This window comes from Ixodes scapularis, unplaced genomic scaffold (assembly GCF_016920785.2).
Source record: "Ixodes scapularis isolate PalLabHiFi unplaced genomic scaffold, ASM1692078v2 PGA_scaffold4__175_contigs__length_147842914, whole genome shotgun sequence".
NCBI lineage: Eukaryota > Metazoa > Arthropoda > Arachnida > Ixodida > Ixodidae > Ixodes > Ixodes scapularis.
In genome coordinates, this window is record NW_024609879.1 from 47425628 (window position 1) to 47442746 (window position 17119).

The window sequence follows — 17119 nt, forward strand, 5'->3', positions numbered from 1 at the left end:
TAGGCAGCCACAGCAACCAGCTCCTTTGTCCTGCCGTAGTGCACTGCTTCACTGTATGCATCTTTGCTGGGATACCTAATCCTTTTCACGAGGTAGTCTGGCTTCCTGCACTTGGTCACCTCAAAGAACTGGGATGCGGTTATCCTTCCCAGTCGATCATCGTGCCATTGCGGGTTGTCTGCTTGACCCATGGTATGCATCACCACATCTTGCTCTTCATCAGTCATCTTTAGCAGCGCCTCCATATGCTGTTGCACGACCTCTAGGGCCTCTGGGCTCCACTAATCTTGCTCGTTGCCAAATGGCAATGTCGGCCTTGGACGCTTGACTGGCCTCGCTGGGGCCATGTTGCCGTACTTCAGAAAGAGGGGGTTTGGCCTTGAGGAAGCGTCTCTTGTGGCTTTTCTGTGTTTTTCAAAGACGGACCAGGTACATTCTTGCAGGGGTTGAAGGATTGCCTTTTCCTCTGCTGCGCCTGCCTGTTGATTAGGTACTTGTAGAAGGCAACCTCCACAAGTGGTGCGGAGGCTAAAGGCTTCTTGGCTACAACATAAATGAAATCGGGACGAGGCTCTTGGTCAGCTTCCTCTATGTTGAATTTGACCCTGCATTTTTGCCTTACATGTTTCATCTTAGAAGAAAATTATATTGACAAGCACATTTAAACTTAACTGTAAGTAAATCTACATTGTTGATTACAAACTCCTGAATGTGTGAGTTTGGGTTGCAAGAGTTTTTAAGGCCACCTGATCAATATATGGCTTACACTGACGTCACATCAGTCGCCATTGCTCCATACCATGTTCCTGTGCCCGTACCTTCTGCAGCTTACATTTTGAACCATTGAATTTATTCTCAACAAGGCTTACCGAGAATAGCAAATTCGATTGTGCGAAATGTATGCTGCAAAAGGTATGGGCACAGGAACATGGTACGGAGCAATGGCAGCTGGTACGATGCCATATGACGTCACGTGCAATGCGTGTATAAGAAGTGAAATCGTTCAACAGCTTGTAAATGACCCGAGTTGACCTCTACTTTAATAACGCAGAATACGACTCAAATGTAATATATACACAACATTTTATGGGAGCAACTCTTGCATACACACCTTGGGCTGGTACAATCCAAGAACACGGGATGTCCACGCAAGATGCAGTGCTCTCGTTGCAGCTCTTCTATGCCTACAGCAGCAGCGCTGCAATGTGCTGGCAGCATCCGCTTTTTCTGGAAAAGGAAAGAAAAACAACTAATTGATCTTAAATAGATAGACAGATTGCTATGCTCAGATACTATCGACAACACACGTGGAAAGCAGACATCGACTTGTACAACTTGTTTACATACACCACTTGTCAGCTTAATAAATATTGCGGCCCGTCTTGGAGTAATTAAATGTGCAAAGATTTTGGTGAGCTTGTGACATTCAATGTCTGTGTCTGTGCGTTTTTTTCAATTAGTTTGCTTGGCAGAGATGATTAGGATCGATTGAATCTGAACCTAGCTCTTCAGTGGCTGCGCAATCAAACGTTTGGCATGGACTGGTTCAACTACTTAGCAAGCGTCCTATCAACCGAAACGCTTGTGCACTCTCCAGTAGTGCACAAGCATTGCGCTACGTGCGAGAAAATTAAATATAATAGCTTGTTATCAGGCCATCACTCACCCAGCAACACAGCTGCAAATGCCGCCCAACACGGTGCTGGTGTTCCTGGCGAACCAAGCGGACATAGTGTAGGTCAGCTTCTTCATTGATGCAAAGCATACGCATCGCACAAGACACATCTGAGTGTCGTCCGACGTGTTCCATCGTATATTCCGAACGTAGCCCTCGTCTTTGAAGGCTCATCCTCCTTGCGCCTGGTGCCAGGTATCAGTCTTGGAGTACATGTAGAGCCAGACTTAATCTTGAGAAAATTGCGTGCACGACGGAGGCCTCCCGACCCGGCCATCCGCTGGAAAAGAGAATGGAACGCTCCCATCGTCAATCATCGTGTCACAAAACAACACTACGAAACGGTAAACACAAAAGTTCACGGGAAACATGCTGAACAACATACGATGTCGCAAATCACCGGCGCAAATCTTCCTCTTTAAAAGCCTCAAACCCAGACTCTATTAGCTTCCAAGTTTTGTTAATGGTTGGCAGCAGCTATCCCAGAAATGTTGATAGGAACAAGAATCATAACAATTTGTTTTGGGCGTTATGGTACTGTAATTTACCATTTTGTTTCGTGAAATATTTGAAAAAAAGAAAATGCTTGGCTCAATCAAAGCTTATAATTAAAAATAATGATTGATTGTCTGGGGACACAAATGGAGTTCAGCCTTTTCCATACAACCAAGACAAAAGTTTCTCATGGGCTGAACAAAACCAACTTATCAAAAAGAGGAATAAAGGCGACAAAGTGATTATCTTCCCTTCCTTCCTACTTATTTTTCTCTGAAACAACCATCGAAACGATGCAAAAACGTGAAAAAAACATCATGTGGGTCCCTACAAATATTACCGTCTTTGTCAATTTTTGAATGAATCATTTTTTTCCTATTGTTACAAAAGCAATCCAACACCTGGCTGCATTCTCAGGATAAATTACAATACCATGATACATTTAAGTGATTGGGATACATTTTGGGGGGGGGGGGGGGGGGGGGGGGTCCACGTGGTCATGTGCTGCGACTACAAGATTCACATATCAAGAGAAATATGCGCATAACACCAAATGCGAAAACACAATGTCAGAGGATGCAAAACCGTACTTACAGTGCTCGATGCCCAACAGACGGGCAATCTCCCTCCATGCGTTCTCCCGTTTCGGATTGTCTTTGTTGTTGAGCCGAAGCTTCCTGTACAGCCAAGGGTAGTTTTGGACGAGCTCGATCAAATGAAAGCGCTTGCTCTGGTTATCGAATACAGTAGCATCTGTGAGCAAGCAGTGTGCATCTGTCCCAGACGGCGAAGAAACACTAAGCCAGAGCTAGTGCCCTTCACCAATCTGGCCGGGAGACAGGAGTGCACTTCTATGTTACGGCGCGTTTTCTTGCGCCTTCAGAACAAGTTGAAAATATCCAACTTACTTATGCACTCCTGGAAGGCGCATGAAATAAGTGCAACGTCATGAAATACACAATTTTCAAGAGCTGCACATCCTATGCGCTCACAAAAACGTGTTTGTTTTGATCGCTCTTTAAAGCATCACTAAAAAAAGGCATTATTCGTCACAGTTCATACCAGATCAATGTCACAGGACTTCTTTTTGCGAGTCTGGGCCCTGTCGTCCTTCCTGTCAGTGTATATTAAATATTCCCCCATTAACTTCTTCACTTTTTCTTTTGGTGTCAGCAGTTTTTTCGTTTCTTGGTGGTTAACTTCTTCTTGGTTCCCTCCTTCTCATTTTCCTCCTGGCCGCCCTCCTTCTCCTTTTTCACCCTGGAGGCGTCCTCTGTGTAAAGGCCAAAGGCCACTCCAAGTCAGAGAATTCTCACGTTACTTTCCTCATAGTACAGATCAGATGCTTAAACTAGAATTGCCGAGCCTTGGGCTTCAGTTCCTTGCACATTTTCATGAATAACTTGGGAATATAGCCAATTTGTAAATGGAAGAAGGACCCACCTGTCATAGCACCTATTTTTTCTGGGGTTAGGGGTGTCTTCCCCACTGCACCCTCCTTCAGGAGGCTCCTGCATGCCTGCCCGAACATGCTCCGGTCGGAAACAGTTGCGGACTCCCATAGTGAGCGGCCGACCAGTCTCATGAAGCGGCTAGGGGTGGAGGCATGGCCCACTGCATAATCTAGGGCCACGTCCAGCATTTTAATGCCATTGTCAAGATGAATCTGCAGTGAGGAACAACATCGGTCAAAAGTTTCTGCATGGTCATCTGGATTGGCCACACAGACGATTTGCTCGACTTGAAAATGGGTGAATCGTCGTTGTGGAATGATATTATTAGGTCATTAATTGCCATGTTCAGCTTCTCACACATGGCCTTGTACATGCTGCCATCGGTGATGTCCACATAGCATGCCGACTGTACTGGCGCTGCTAACCTTGACAAGTTGTTTTCAAGTGCCTGTCCCACGTCCTTCAGCTTCTGCTACATCTTCTTGATACCAAATATGGGATAAAGGCACCCATTCTTGATTAGAACCTGTGAAGTGTACATCTTCCCGCACTCCGACATGTAAGAGACATACTTGCGGAGCTTGAGAAATCCAGGTAAAAGTGGCAAACTTCACGAAAAAAGTTGAGCGTTACCATTTTGTTCTTTCTGATTTCGCATATTTTGAGTTGGGCAGAATCGCTTTTCCAAAAAGGATGTTAACCAGCTTCAAAAGCTTATGCACTTGAACCCAGGACAATCCTGCAGATACAACATAAGTCAGAATGAGCAGTATGGCTTGAACCTTGAGTGTTTCTTGATGTGGAAGTTTTTCATCCGCATACTTTAGAAATTCGTGCACATCTGCATCCGGACCTGCAAAGGCGTCTTCTTGATTTGGTGACAGTGGCACTTCATCACCCAATGACGATTCATCACCCAATGAGCAGTGGTAACTCAATGAGGATTCATCAGCTGACGACGATTCTTTGCCCATTACCTTCCCGGCTCACTCACTGTCATCTTTTACGACTTACGGTGAGGGTTGCGGCATCATGGTCGTCTGTTGCAGTTGATGGGCCACTTTCTGGCCCATTGGACTGAATCTGCAATGGAAAGGAAGCAAAATGCATCCAAATTATGGTGAAAAAAAAAGGTGCTTTACGAATGAGCACTTCAATGCTATTGTTAGCAAGGGGTAAATTAATAACATGAGAAAGTATTAATTTCATTATTCGTTGTGGTTTCTTTTTGCATGTTTTCTGTAAAATGGGTACCAAATATAGATTATCGGTATAGGGAAGTGTAACTTCAGCAAAAAGCGTATGAAGCAGAAACATAATGTGCCAAACAAAAGAGAAACGTGACAGCCAAGATTCCACATTCCACTTTTATGCTCCTACGTAGGACCTCCGCAGCTCCAGTTCCCTTGCTGCAGGAGAGCCTTCGCAGGTCCCCAGGCGTTATCGATTTTCTGAGTGTGGGCACCCGTCCTTGGATACACAAGTTCCTCCTATGATTGACGGTATGGTGCATGCACTGGAGCGTTGCCCCGTCTCCATCCATGAGTGCTGGAATCCTCCAATACGCCACTCATTCGTCGGTGACTATCGTCGTTCCCAGCGCGATATGTCTCTGAATTTCTCTGCAGAGGGTCAGGGTGTCCCGGTTGCACACCCTTATCATCCACGGCTCTTTTGTGTCGACGTCAATCATGCCAAAGATCCATGGGCCGCAGATCCTGCCGTCGAAATTGTTTCTCCGCTGTCCGAAGCCATCACCCACCAAGAGCCGGCGGCATTAGCTTTTCTACTTGAGCGAAAGAGGGCCTCGTCGGCTTGGACGACTTTACCTGGTCCTCCCAGCTTTTGGCATGGCTGCCCTCGTCGTGCCCACTTCCTCGCAGAGTAGCCAGACCAGTCAGTTCGCACTTGGGAGCCAATCGCAAATTCGCCGCCTGCGAACTGCCTGGTTTGGCGAACATTGAGGTCGTTTACCCTGGCGAAGACGAGCCAAAGTACCTCTGCCCTTGATACCTTTACATTGGGTGTTCCTCGTTTCTCCACTCTGGTAAAAAATGAGCCGTTTGGCCCAAAGTTCAACTCCGACACCTTGTATGCACACTTTTTGCACTTCCTTTGATTTCGAGTGCCACGTCTCTTCGCTTTTAACTTAATTTTTCTTACGGTTCCTTAGCACTGTTGGCGGGACGGATTCAATCTAAGATCCTTGCAGGCCCCATAGACCTCATTCCTACGTGCTCTGCCTCTCCCTGGACCCGCGGCCCCAGGCGGTACGGCCCTCGGAGCGAGTTCATGATCCATGCAGAATCGGTTAAGTGCCTCCTCGTCCGTCAGCAGATCCTTAACTTCAAACATACTCAAATCGGTCCTCTCGCCCACGGCCATGGTGTGGGCGAACCGCCAGTGTCACGATCGCCAGTGACATGATCCTTCTAGAACGTGGACGAAGGGGGCCGAAGCACCCGCCGAGAAGAGACGACTCGCAGCCTGGTTGTGAGGGTGGATGATGACTGACCGGGGCGGCGTACGCTCCGCGGTGTTTATTTGGCGCGGTGACCAATGTTGCCCGCCGAGCCTGGCGGCCACAGACGGGCGGACTTAAGGGTGCGCTACATACTTGTTACAGGCTGCTCTACCTTTTTAGTTATTTTCGTATCTTATATGTATTTGCGTAATGTATATATAAACGAATCCACTATTACTTTTTCACAGAAAAAATGTTTTGGAAAACAAAACCGTAGACCATGAGGGGGCGGCCGCTCGCGTTTGCGTAAAACGCCATTTTAGTGATTTTTGCTAATAAATACTTTCAGCAATGAGAGGCTGAATAACTCTGCAAACGATCTACGGATACATGTAATTCAAATTCCTGATAAATTAAACAAAAGTGTGTAGTTTTGTTGACTCTGACTTAATGAGTGTCTTGTGTAATTGCAAGTCTTTTTAACTCTAAAAGCACGAAGTGCTGCTAAACTGTTCACTTCAAGGAAGCAAGTTTTATGTTTAGTTCAAGCTGTTTTTATTATAATGTAGCATTATCATGCAATAAAAAGTAACTGATAAGTGCAGATATTTTTATGTTTTAGATAGTTTATAGACCTCACTGCAAATACAAGCATCTTAATTCAGCTCTGTGGGATTCCACTTACCTTACTGCACCACAAGGTAGATCCCAGTCCATTGCTCAATGTTAAGAGCTGCTAGGGCCAGGTCTGTCCGAAGGCTGCCGTGGTCTCTGAGGAGAGGAGTCGCTCCGAAACACAAAAATTCAGAAGAAGCGAGTTTATTTGCGTCTTCGCCACCACGCTTTGCCCGTCGGCTAAACTAATAAGTGAAAAGAACGGAAAAATGTTGGCACTGTCATACCAAACAGAATCACCCGAAGGGGGCCCACGTTCCTGTACTAGGCAGGATCGGGGGACGGGGGAGGCACAAAAGGAAAGAGGCTCCGAGCCCAGAGCCTCCCCTAACGAGAGAGTCTTGGCCACCGTTTGCTCCCGGCTTATCTAGCATATGGGAAATGGATGTGGCCGGGGGAGTTGGTGTGGCTTATTTTTCCCAAGGGTGCACCAGAGGCACATTCACCCAATAGGGCGAGGAAGACACCGCCCTCTTCGAGGAATGCGGACTCGTCTCGTATCTGGGAAGCCGCAGCCACAGCTGTTCTCTTGGCCTGCATGTACGAGGCTTAGATATGGAGACGGGGAACACGTGGTTCCCACATTCCTCCCCCTTAAGGCTATGGTAGGACTAAAAACAAAATCGGCCTACCAACTTTCAAACAAAATAAGGAAAAAAAAAACACTACTGCATCCGGTACTGACTTCCACATGGGGGGGTACACAAATGATGCGTCTTCGTTGACATGCCCGTTTTGAAGTTGGGTGCTCACCGAAGACAGTTAGAGTAGGTGCTCCTCTTCTGGGCATAGGGGCTGGGCATCGTCTGCACTGAGGTCCATCAGCCCGGCGTCCAGGTCCCTGTCAGGTCCCGCCAGGAAGTCCACACGCTGTGTGATGCCCCGGTCCGCCGGGCGCAGGTGGTCGAGGACGGCTGAGGCCGCGGCAACCGGTTAAGGAGGAGCCCTCGCTAAGATGGTTGCCGCAAACGCAGGATGCCACGCTATGCAGGCCTCCACCAAGGCGACCGCATTGCCGCCGCGAAGGGAGGCCGCCGTCATCCGCTCGCCATGGCTCAGTTCTGGAAAACTTTTGCAGTTTGGTAAAATCTCCACTATAGAATGGTTGTTCCCCACTTTTTTCGTTGCAACTGACACTGCACTGTTGAATTTCTGACTTCTGTTTAGCCCTACAGCGAGTTTGTTTTGGTTCATAGTTGGTACACTTACCTCATCAGATATAACAAATTCATCATGCTGCATGCGGCAAGTGTGTCAGGTCTGAGAGTTTAACTTAGAGAATGTGATGCTTTCTGGGACAAAAGTAGACAGTTGCCATTGTGTGTCAATGTGACAAACAAACTCGCTATTAAAAACGCGACCACAAAAACGTGTATGGTGATGGGGCTGGCCATCTTAATCTGTGATTCTGTGCTTTGTTTTTCGAGATTTGTTTTCAATTTTGATTTCACTGTGCACTTAGTTTTGAGTGCATATTTCGGGATAAAAAATGCTTGTTAGTAATGTGCAGTGCTGTATTCCTTCTATTTAACAAAGATAACTTAAACCTGACTTAGATACCAACCCGTCCTTTGCGTTGTTGGATTAGAGGAGCAGAGGATGTGACTGTGAAATCCTCACCAGGGTCCTTGTCCAGGTCCTCAGGATGGGGCTAGGAAGGGGCTCCTCTCCCTCCGTACAAGGTATCTGCCATAATAAAGTACACAATAGAATTGCTTCAAACTATATTCCATTTCAAGTTGTTTTCAGTACTGGCAAAACCCCAGGCACAAGGACATGGTTTTCAAAAATTCCTTTTTGCATGTGAGTAGTCATGTACGCAAAGCATTCTCTTGATTGACTCTTTCACACCCACACCTGCATCAGTACCGGAAAGAATGTGTGAAATAGAGCATAAGGACAAGTAAGGAACATCTTTACACAATAAATCATAACTATTCTGTTGCAGATGCATCAGATGAACCTGCATTTTCATAAACAGCAATTTCTCACCAAGGCCTGAGCAGAGACATCATTGGTTGGTGTTAGATTTCTGGGCGCCTGGTCACTGGGTCGGCTATAGTAAAAATAAACGCATACTGAAGTGGTTGTTAAAATTAAAATATTTCTTGAAGAAAGGTAAATAAATTACCTCAGCATGCTGATCCTTACACTTGACACGCGACACGCAGTCCCCTGATTTGGAGATCAGCCCCATCATCTCCTTGATGGACATCTGTAAAATTTAAGACTTGAGAAATCTACACTTTTTCAAAACTACCCTAAACAAGCCAGTTCATCCCAAAGTGCAGATACCAAACTTAGAAAGTAGGGTTAATGACAAGGCTTTTGTTAATTGTCATTCCTCCAACTCCTTTGTAGCTGCTAACTCTGCCTTTACTCGTTTCAATTCTTTTGGGAACTTTTCAGGGATGACCTCTTCGTCACCATCCTTACTGCTGCCACTTGCTGCCGCCCTTTTCTCCCTGCCGAGAATGTCAGTCATCCTTTTCGCGAGAAGCCCTCTATGCAAGCATCTGTTCCCTTCTCGACTTTGTGTTGGTTGCTTGGAAAACAAATATGTTTCTAATGCATCATGACATATTTCAGAATATTACATATTACAGAATTACCTGACTCTCATTGGCTGGGCCCTCAAAGATGACATGCAGAGCAGTTGCCGTTGACTTCAGGATGCTTTTTATTGGTTCCTGCTGATTTTCTGATATGGAAAAGAAACAAGCATATGAAAAATAGGCCCCCTTCAAAGAAACCTTTACAGCAAGTGTGATCACCACAGTAATACCCCTGTCAGACGGGCACTTCAAAGGAGTTCCAAACAAACCCCTTTGAAGAATTGGCAAATCACCGCATGCCGAGAAGCGCGAGGTTGCGAGCTGATTCGCCGATTCTTTCAAGGTGTTTATTCGGAACCGCTTTAAAGTGCCTGTCGACAGTAGTCTACCTGTGAAAGCAGGTGTTTGGAGAGGCGTCTCCACGGACCCCGAGCCCCGTAGGGGGTGCCTGCACCTTAGGTGCTAGGTGCTTGGAGGGTACTGTCACAACGGACCCCAGCCACGTGGGCCACCATACCCGCATGCAGGGGGCACCTACTTTAGTAGGTGCTTGGTTAGTGGCGTCATTACGAACCCTGAGCAATGTGGGTTTGCCCACCCACGCCTGGGTGTCGGTGGCTTACCCGTGTCTGGGGAAAAGGGGACCCTGGTGGTTAGGCTGATTCCGGGGTACGTTTGGACCCTTCGGGGCCCCCCGGACGAGGCAATCCACCGCTTCGGCTTCTGCTTCTCGTAGACGGGTGTCGTGGCTTGGCCCGACCAGGATGATTTAGTCAGTCGCCTCTTCTGGCCTCTTCTTCCTTCTTTCACTTTTCCTCCCACCTCTTTCTCTTTTCTTCTACACTCGCTTCCTTCCTTTTTCGCCTTCTTAGGCGGCAAGGGCCAACCTTGAGTGGAAACAGGTCCTGTCCCTGCAACCACACTGGGGTATAGTGCCCGGGCAGTACTGGTAGAGTAATTGTGGCAGCCAAGCCCTTCTTGCTATGGCACATTACCTATACCCGTGCACTGAACTTCCCTTCCCATCTATATGGGTTCTAAGCACAACAAAACCTCCGATTGGTCCCTGAAAAGGTCTGCACTGAAGATGTGTCCAATTTCCTCAGTATAAATGGCTCAAGTGACCATTTTACAAAATTTTTTGTCTTACTCTGACGAAAACTCAAAACAACTCTCTAAGCTTCCTTCATTCATTGTTGCTAAGGTGCTTCAAGGCATCTTGGGAGCTAAATTCGGAGCAAGAAAGCTCTTGTCAGGTGATCTTCTTGTCCATCTGAGTGAAAAATAACAGGCTACTGCCTTACTCAACCGTGAAACCATCCAAGATCTCATGGTCACCATGTCCACCCATTGTACACTGAACATCGTACGCAGTGTGATCTCGGACGATGACCTGATGGAAAGTCCTGAGAATGAAATTCTGGAGGGTCTGCAATCCCAAGGAGTTGTGGCTGCAAAATACATCAATATCCAAAGGGACGGCAAGGAACAACCTACCAAGCACGTTGTATTGACTTTTGAAAGGAACATTTTGCCATCTTCTGTTTAGGCCGGTTACATCAACTGTAAGGTTTGGCCCTATGTCCCAAATCCTCTTTGCTGCTTTCGTTGCCAGTGGTACGGACACGGTTCGCACACTTGCTGCAGTCGCCAGACGTGTGCCAGGTCTAGCGGCACCGAGCACACTGCTGATTACTTCGAAGTGGATTTCAAATAAGCAAATTGCAATGGCAGCCACGCAGCCTATTTCAGATCATGTGACCAATTTAAAAAGGAAAAAGAAATTCTCACACTTAAGGTGAAAGAAAACATTAGGCTGCAAAGCGTCGCCTCTCCGCCTTCCAGAGAGGCTCTTATGCCGAGGCGGTGTCCAGCAGGGTACTTGCACCGCCGAAGGTATCGGTGGTGACCCATGTGTCTCTCAAGAACCCCGGGAAGCCACTACAGTCCCCCACGCCCAGGTTGAAGCTCTCTTCCTGGGCACTCCCTCTCGGCTGCGAAAGCAGCTAAGGCACCTAGTCATGCCAAAGACCCGAGTGCAACAGAGGCAATGGAGGTAACTCCATCACCCACTCCTTGCAGGTCGTTTTCTCAAGAGGAGCGAGCCCTTGCTCCTCCTCTCAGAGAAGGACTTCCTCACCGAGGAAACAGCACGTTCCATGTGCAGCGTCTGCAGAACCCGACCAGATAGACGAATCAGTGGTTCGGCCTGGCACGTCGACCACTCACCCTGAAGTGTTATGCAAAGGCCAGGATCTGCCACCCAAAAACACAGACTATTCAATGTCTTCTGACAGGCTTGCTGGCAAGAAAGCGTCGAATACAGAAGCAACGGCAGATGGTGAAGAACTTTCTGCCCCTGACACTGACCTAGAGTAGATGGAGGTTCAGACTCCAAAGCAAAAAGCTAAAAAGCCGGTAACTCCACTCTGAGAAAAGCTATAGGAGTAAAGGCTTTCCCGACTCCTACAAAACCAAAAAAAAAAAAAATTTGTGTGACTCCCCCATACAGCAAAGATAGCCAAGGGTCATTTTAGTTGGCTAATCTTATGAGCATCATACAGTGGAATTGCCGAGGACTGCTCTGTAACTATGATGATGTCTACAATTTGTTGGAGGAACACAGCCCCATAGCTCTTTGCCTTCAGGAAACACACCTGAAGGAAAACCAAACAAACTTATTAAAACGCTTTCAGCCATTCCGGAAGGATAAGCCACATGGATCCCACACTTCTAGTGGCGTTGCCATAATAGTCCAAAGATCAACTCCTTGTGCTGAGGTCCGCCCGGACACCAAACTGGAAGCAGCTGCTGCAAAAATTTTAAGTGATCGTGCAATAACTATATGCTCCTAATTATTCATTGAAATATGACGAACTTGAAGCCCTTGTCAGACAACTTCCACACCCTTTTCTTCTCCTTGGTGACCTAGATGCCCACAATCCCTTGTGGGGAAGTAACAGAAGGGACATGCGGGGAGTAATATTAGATTGATTCCTGCTCTCATCAGATTTATGCTTGATGAATAAAAAAGAACCCACCCGCTACAGCTTTTCGTCAAACACTTTTTCATGTATTGATCTTGCAATAACTGATCCCAGCATATTTCCTCTTGATTAAAAAATTAAAACAGCGCAAGGACACGGACAAGAACAAGAAGGTAGATGAACGAGCCGCTTAATCATGAAAGACCAACTAGCCCAAACTTCTATGTTAGTCGTATTCTCTCTCTTTACCGTGGTGGGTTATACAGAATCTGTATGGAACCAATCATTCTCCAGCTGTCCTTGAGCGTCGCCTCCCGCCTCCGACACTCATTAAGGGCACTGTGGTGAAAGTTTGACAAAGCTGATTGGGAAGGTTTTACCCAGCCCTCACTTCTAGTTTGCACATCGCTTCATCAGCTCTCAATCTACAAGGTAAACGAATTACAAAACATTCTTGCCGCAGCCGTGCAGAACATACCTATAACATCCACGTGGCTCCCCAGGCACCCAAAACTTTGGTGGAATTAGGGTTGCCGCGAGGCAAAAACGAACTATAACCGAGCGTGATTAAAGCTTAGACGTTATCCTACTCCAAGTAATTTAATTGAATTTAACAAAATGAAAGCCCAAGCTAAGATTTATCCACAGGCAATCCAAACGTCTCAGTTTTCAGAAGTATGCCTCCTCAATTAACAGTACCACAACACCCAAGGAAATGTGGGACGGAATCCATAAAGTGAATGACATCTATCATGCTTTCTCTGTTCCCCTGTTGACCAGGAATGGGTACTGTCCTGCAAATTTGGAGGAGCAGGCCATTATTTTGAGGGAGCACTTTCAATTTGTCTCCAGCTCTCAACGTACCCAGCTGTATTCCCACAACATAAGCTGCAAGCAGAAAGACAAAGTGTAAAAACATCTGGAGGAGAGCGGAAGCATTACAATTCCCCTTTCACATTGCATGAACTCCAGCTGGCATTGCAACATACTAAACTTTCAGCTGCTGGTCATGATCATATTCATTATGAGATGCTGAACCATCTTCATTTTTCTACACTATAAATAATTCTATACCTTTTTAACTGAATCTGAAAGGAAGGGTGTTTCCCATTTCAATGGAAGGTAGCCAACATAATTCCTTTATTAAAACCAGAGAAGGACCCCTCTAAGGTAATTAGTTACAGGTTTATAGCCTTAGCCAGTCTGGGAAAAACCCGGGAACAAATGATCAACCGAAGGTTAACATATGTCCTTAATGGAAAAAAAAAAACTTGCTTGCTTGCAAAGCATCAATGTGGTGGCCATTCCTCAAGGTCTATCCTTGAGGAATGGCTACCTGATAGCCAAGATGACCTTCTCAAAATAACCGACTGGTGCCAGAATTGGAAAATGTCTCTCAATACTAACAAATGTAAGTGCATGCGTTTTTCTAATTCATTAGCAGAAACTAATCCTACGCTACTTTTGGATGGGACTATACTTGAATATACAGACCACTATAAATACCTCGGCGTGCATCTTTCACCTAACCTCTCTTGGAATACTCATATTAACAACATTGTACAATCTGCCAATCGAAGTTTAGGCTACATCCATCGAAATTTTAGATCTGTTCCCAATAACCTTAAGCGCCTCCTGTACGTTACTCTTGTCCGTCCCAAATTAGAATATGCGTCTTCAATTTGGCATCCTCATCAATCAACGCTAACTGATTTAATTGAATCTGTTCAGAGCCGTGCTGCACGCTTCATTTTTTCTGATTATTCCCGTTTTTCGAGTGTCTCGTTAATGAAAGCTCACCTTGACCTTCCGCTATTATCTTCATGTCGTAGGATCTCTCGCCTTTGTCTTCTTCACAAGGTATTTTATACGCCCATCTTTAAACAATCTCTCTTAAACCCCTCATCATACATCTCGGCTAGAATTGACCATCCTTGTAAGATCGCCCGCCCACAATGCTTCACCCTCGCACACCAGAAGGCGCTCTTACTATCTGCGATTGTGGACTGGAATGACCTCCCCGAGAACCTCATCGGCATCACCGACAGTGGAAGATTTCGGGACGCCATCACCAACTACAGTGCAGTCCACTTATAACGATATTGAGAAAACCGCAAAATCCAATCGTTATAGCCGATTATCGTTATATCTGGACCGACAAAAAAAAAACACAAAGAGAAGTTACTTACGGGCGATGAGTGAATCAGGTCGTACAACGCGAGCCGAGGCAAAGAAAACCGAAGGCTTTATTAAAAGGTACGAAAATGACTATAAAATAATTTAAGCATGCTTAAAAAAGTCGGAAATTTGCGCTTGCTTGAGCTGAAGTTTGACAATTGCCGTGTGCATTGCTTCCAGTTGTTGCGCGTACGCTGGCGGCAGTCCTTTTGCGTGCACAAAACCGACCAGCGACTGGATGGAGAGCAGGGCATTTTGTGAAGACATTGGAGGCGGGGTGTTCTCGTCGCCGCCGTCGTCGTCACTACTTTCGCAGTCGCTCGATGTGATTTTTCGTCGCGATTGCTGTTCCTCGGCAATGGCCTCATCAGTAGACTCCTCGCATGAAGCGGCAGCGTTGTCCGCGTTCAAAAAGTCTCCCAAGAGAGCTCCGCCGATGTTCTCCTCGGAAGCTGCTATGTGGTCCCAAAGTTCACCCACATCGGCAGGTTCGATGAGCAAGTCATTTGTCTCTTCCGAGACCGTGGCGTTGTGGCGCACGAAGCCTGCCTTTTTAAAACAGTTCTTGAGTGTAACCTGCTTCACCTCATACCACGCACCATGCACGAACCGCACCGCTTCTAACAAGCTCACCTTCAGGTCAGGAGGTCCGCCGGCGTATTGAGACAATCCTGAGCAGTCTAGTTTCATGATGAGCCATTCCAGCATGCGACGTCTGTAGAGGGCCTTGAAATTGGCGATTACGCCGGCATCCATGGGCTGCAGACCTGCCGTGGTGTTCGGAGGCAGAAACATTACCTCAACGGACGTTAGCTTCGGGCTGACGTTGTGTGCGCTGCAGTTGTCGAGGAGCAGCACCACTTTCCTCTTCTGCTTCTCCATAGCGCCGTCAAACTCGAGGAGCCATTCCTCAAAGAGATCTCGCGTCATCCACGCTTTCTTGTTATTTCGATAGCGGACTGGAATGCATTGATTCCTAAAGCAGTGAGGCCTTTTCGATTTCCCGATCACAAAGGGCTTGAGACGCTCGGTACCGTCCATGTTTGCGCACACAAACACCGTCACCCGGACCTTGCTATGTTTGCCACCAACGCACGGGTCACCTTTCAGCGCGTGCGTCTTTGTAGGCAGCATCTCATAAAAGAGTGCTGTTTCATCGCCGTTGAAAATGTCACTTTCTTGGAAGCGCTCCAACAGCTCGGGTAATTTCGTCGCCAGCCATTCGTCTTTCGCATTTACGTCCAGCGAGGCAGCCTCCCCGACGACGTTTTTATAAACGATGCCGTGGCGATCCTTGAACCGCTGAATCCATCCTCCGCCGGGTTCGAAGTTTTCCCGTCCCAGAAGGGAAGCAAATTTCTTCGCCTTTGCGGCAAGAATAGGTCCACTTATGGGCACGTTCCGGTTGCGAGTGGTCAAGAACCACTGGTACAGGGAGTCTTCAACGTCGCCGTACAAAGGATCCCTAACCCGCTTTCGCTGGTCGTCGTGACCGCTGGTGCCAGCCTTCTTCAAGACATCTCCAGCCTTGATGATTGTAGAAATCGTTGATTGAGACGGCTCGTATCTTTTTGCGAGGCTACCAACCTTGAATCCTTGTCGGAAATCCCGGTGAATTCGCTGCTTCACCTCCAGAGATATCGCTTTGCGCTTAGTCGGCGCCATTTTTACCTCACGAACGTACGAACGTGCGGAAACGGGGGAAAACTAGGAAGCGTTGCGCGGCGGCGGCCAAGCAAGCTCTTTCTCTCCTCCCTTCAGCGATTGCGATGACGATAGCACTTAGTTCCGAAGGATGAGGCTGAACTTTTTAAATCGGGCGGCGCCTCGCGTCACCTAGCGGATCTTTCCACGCCGACCTGTTTTTGATATTTTTACTAGTTTTCATGTCGTTCGCTTCAAGTATTTTAATTTTTCTCAAATTTCCAGGCAAATTTTTCGTGATAAGCACCTTCCGGGCGGCCAGAATTCTATCGTTGTATCCGATATGTCGCCGATAATTCTATCGTTATATATGGTTTATTTTTACATAGGGGCGATGGGAGAATTGACAAATCTAAAAAATTTGATCGCTATAAGCGATATATCGTTATATCTGGTATCGTTATAAGTGGATTACACTGTACTTCATGTAAACCCACTCCCCTCTGTAACGCCACTTGTGGCCCTGAGGGTATTATAAATAAATAAATAAATAAATAAAAGAATGAAATAATGCCCCAGTTCCTCACGATATGCTTGTCAGACGCTCGTCCACCATACACCTTAGACACAAACATGACTGATAAATGAGGAGCAATAGCTACCAAAAACTTCACAGTGTTGTGGCATTTGTATGAGCTATGTGTCTGTTTGAGTGAGCAATTTTTTCGGTCACTGAAAGAACACCTTTGTGCAATCCAAGATGCAAGTGGTGCCCAGAAAACCATTCTCTTAAAAGGATTGTGGAGGGTTCCTGAACACTGTTTCTCTCGAAAGTCACACAACAACACACTTGAGAATCAGATTAAGTGTTGCAAGCATGGCACGGAAAACGTTTCCTACAGTTGACTCACAAACCTTAAACCTCCTAGACAAGTCACCATAAATAAGGCCCTGCTTCAGTTTCATCAAAGTGAGCAGAAGTTGCTTCTCTA

The 17119-nt window shown here is 46.6% G+C and overlaps 1 protein-coding gene across 1 annotated transcript; it reads right to left on the minus strand.

Moving 5' to 3' along the window:
• Positions 1-14526: 14526 nt before the first annotated feature.
• On the minus strand, positions 14527-16148 carry LOC115329054 (tigger transposable element-derived protein 6-like). Its single transcript, XM_042293558.1, has one exon. The coding sequence runs from the start codon at positions 16146-16148 to the stop codon at positions 14586-14588; it is 1563 nt and encodes a 520-aa protein (XP_042149492.1). The 3' UTR covers positions 14527-14585.
• Between the last annotated feature and the right edge of the window lie 971 nt (positions 16149-17119).

Coding starts and splice junctions, on each gene's coding strand:
- LOC115329054 (XM_042293558.1), bottom strand. CDS start 16,148: ATGGCGCCGACTAAGCGCAAAGCGATATCTCTGGAGGTGAAGCAGCGA.